Raw genomic sequence first — 2,935 nt, 5'->3', positions numbered from 1 at the left:
CTCGTTTTGAAATACATCTAGCAGGTGTGGCCAGTACTCTGTTATTCTCCTTCATATAGCTGTATATGCATCTAAAAGGGCAAGTACTTGGATGACCTTGACAATATCATACTGATTGTAATAACTTGCATAAGACTCTGTATTTGAAGATGTCCCGGTCCTGCATTATTTGACAGAATTACCATTAAAGAAAATTTAGGACAGAAATATATTTCCAGGACAGTCCAGAGAAAAAGTCTGGTATTTATGGGGTAGCACTCAAACTACCGCTACGCACAAGGCTGGTATTTCAATTCGGTTTGCCATACTTCTAGTTTTATTTTAGGGTTCTTTATAAATATATGTAGGTATTATGATCCATTGCAAATATAAGGAGTGGATAAGCTGAAACTAGAATAAGCATCTTTTTTGCTCTGATGGATCAGTTTCTCATTGTTAATATTTATATATTTTCTTCTGAGCACCTGTTTCTTCATCATATATATGTGGGAAAAAGGAAAACTTCTATGATAGACAGTAGTAGTTTCAGACTGTCTACGATCACAGTAATTCAGATTCTGAAGCTTGTATTGTCCTTAATGAGCTAGTAATAAAAAGATAACAACCTTCCGAGAGGTGTTGCCAAACCTGGGATGTAGATAATCAAACAAATGCAGGGCTGGAGACAATTATTTGCTGGTTTGAGCCTCAATTACATCCTGATGACAGTCTTGCACATTCAGTTTTACATTCTGGACATAAGCAACATTACTAAATCGCATGCTCTGTTCATGTTAAGTTGTTGATTGCAAACATCACAAGGCAGGAGAACACACATTTTTTTTATTCACATAGTGTTCATCAATATCTTTTATACATCAGTAAACTCAGCATTCTACAGGAGAATAAAGTTCAGAAGGAAAAACCATCAAGAAAGCATCAACTATACCCGATTTCTTTTTTGAGTTTCTGATTGTGTCGTCTTGCGGGGTGAAACATGCCAACCAAGGATATGCGGCAGTCCAATTCCCCTATGCCAGCAAGCATACATGATTCGGTTTACTATACAAAATATGGAATGCCTGTCCAGATTAAAAATAACATTGCTGGATAAAGATCCGAGTTGGTTCTCGGTTGAAACTAATTTGAAGCTTTGCATTTTTCTTATAGCTGGCTGATATACTTTTTATTTTTATAAAGTATATATCTTTTACATTCTGCAATGAAGAAAAACTATCATGCCTATAGTGCGAAGATGTCTGTCCAAAGATGCTTTATTTGCTAAGCTACATGAGTTTATTCACAGTTCTTATCTGAAAAAGATAAGCGAACTGGCAGGTGGATCAGCAGCATTTGTCTATGCTCGAATAACCCTCTTGAGTTGGTATGTGTGGCTTTCTTTCTATTCAGTAGAGAAGGGGTCAGATGTCAGATTTGTCTAACCACTAGGACAGAAAAGTTCATGCTTATACTGATGCTTGAAAATTCAATACTTAGGCTGCGTTCGGTGCAAGGGATTTTCACAGGATTTCTGCAGGCCTAATTTCCACGGGAATAAATTCCAGGAAGCCCGTTCGCTTCGCAGGAAGTAGTTTGTTTGTTCCACAGGAAAACGTCGCTAACCTGTACTTTTCACAGGAAAAATAACATCTACTCGTACCAAAGGGAACGCCCGGTGAAAAACTGAAAATCCTCCCCTCGCCCCATCACTGTCCCGCCCCATCCCGCGCCCTTCTCCCGCGAGCTTCGCGCGAAATCGACATGGATGACCACCGGTGCAGCATGCCCAACCGGCGGATCCGAGCACCTACTCCTCCTCCTCCTCCACCTCCTCCACCTCATCCGCCCCCTCCCATTGTCCTTCGAGCTCCACCCCCCGTTCCATCGACACAAGTCACACAAGGGTTGGAAGATCTGAAATTTGGGGGAAGTGAGGAGATCTTGCAAGAATTAGGTAATTCGCTTCATACATCTTGCTCTCTCATTCAGAAATCTCAATCTGGTGTTCAATTTTTTTATTAGGACAGATCTGTTTCTCTTTGTATAGTGTGGTAATCTGATTAGTTTGATTCGGGATCTCCAGTGTGCTGGGGCGTTGGTGGTATCATCCCGGGTCCTGGCCTCCCCTTCAGAACGAATTTGTTGCAAAAGAAAAAGCAAATCCCAATGCTAAACTCACTTCTAATCACCGGCCCCTCTAATCACCCGGCCTCTCTAATCTCTCCAGCCGTTTTGGGGGCGTGCCCTTGTTTGCCCCCCACTTAAATTCAGCTCACACCCTCCGCCACTGCCCCTGTGTTTCCAAGTAGTAGCATATAGTTCTGATTAGTTAAATGGTAGTGTGCGTACATCATCTTCAGATAATATTTTTTTACCACAAATTAAGCAAGCATACATGCACTAATGTATACATATATCACTGCAGCAGCAGTTAACATTGTGCAGCTATAGCATGGCGTTCCTAGCTATCTTAAAAATTCTTTGAGATTATGTAGCAAACTATATTATGGATCCAGAGCATTAGGAAGACTGAACTTGTATGCGCACATGAGCAGTTAACTTGTTATTCGATAACTATTACTAAAATTGCCCTTTTCCTGTCATTAGGTACCAACAAAAATTGTGATAGAGCTAGCTGGAATCACAAAATGAAGTCATATCTTATTTGGCTCTTGAAAGAACATGATGTCCCAAGATATCGAACACAAAATGCATGGAGCAAAGAGGCTTGGAGAAGTATTGTGAATGCATTCAATATAAAGTTTGGTTTATCACTCACAGTAACGCAGATAAAACAAAAGGAGCAGGATCTGAAGAAAGATTTTAAAGCTATACAAGACTTGATATCTGAAAGTGGTTTCGGTTGGGATCGTGATAGAATGATGGTGGTTGCTCCGGACAGTGTTTGGGAAGCATTAAAGGCCCGTAAGAAAAAAGATGCCCTCCGATGGCAAGA

General features: G+C 40.6%; 1 protein-coding gene across 1 annotated transcript in view; it reads left to right on the top strand.

Moving 5' to 3' along the window:
- The first annotated feature begins 1,694 nt into the window (after positions 1–1,694).
- Positions 1,695–2,935, top strand: part of LOC119333591 — a 4,343-nt gene continuing 3,102 nt past the window's right edge. The window contains exons 1-2 of the mRNA XM_037606442.1: positions 1,695–1,933; positions 2,587–2,918. Coding sequence (XP_037462339.1) covers positions 1,741–1,933; positions 2,587–2,918 — 525 coding nt within the window. The 5' untranslated portion in view covers positions 1,695–1,740. The remainder of the gene's footprint in view (positions 1,934–2,586; positions 2,919–2,935) is intronic.

Source organism: Triticum dicoccoides, chromosome 7A (assembly GCF_002162155.2).
Source record: "Triticum dicoccoides isolate Atlit2015 ecotype Zavitan chromosome 7A, WEW_v2.0, whole genome shotgun sequence".
Taxonomy (NCBI): Eukaryota; Viridiplantae; Streptophyta; class Magnoliopsida; order Poales; family Poaceae; genus Triticum; species Triticum dicoccoides.
This window is presented reverse-complemented; position numbering and strand designations above follow the sequence as displayed.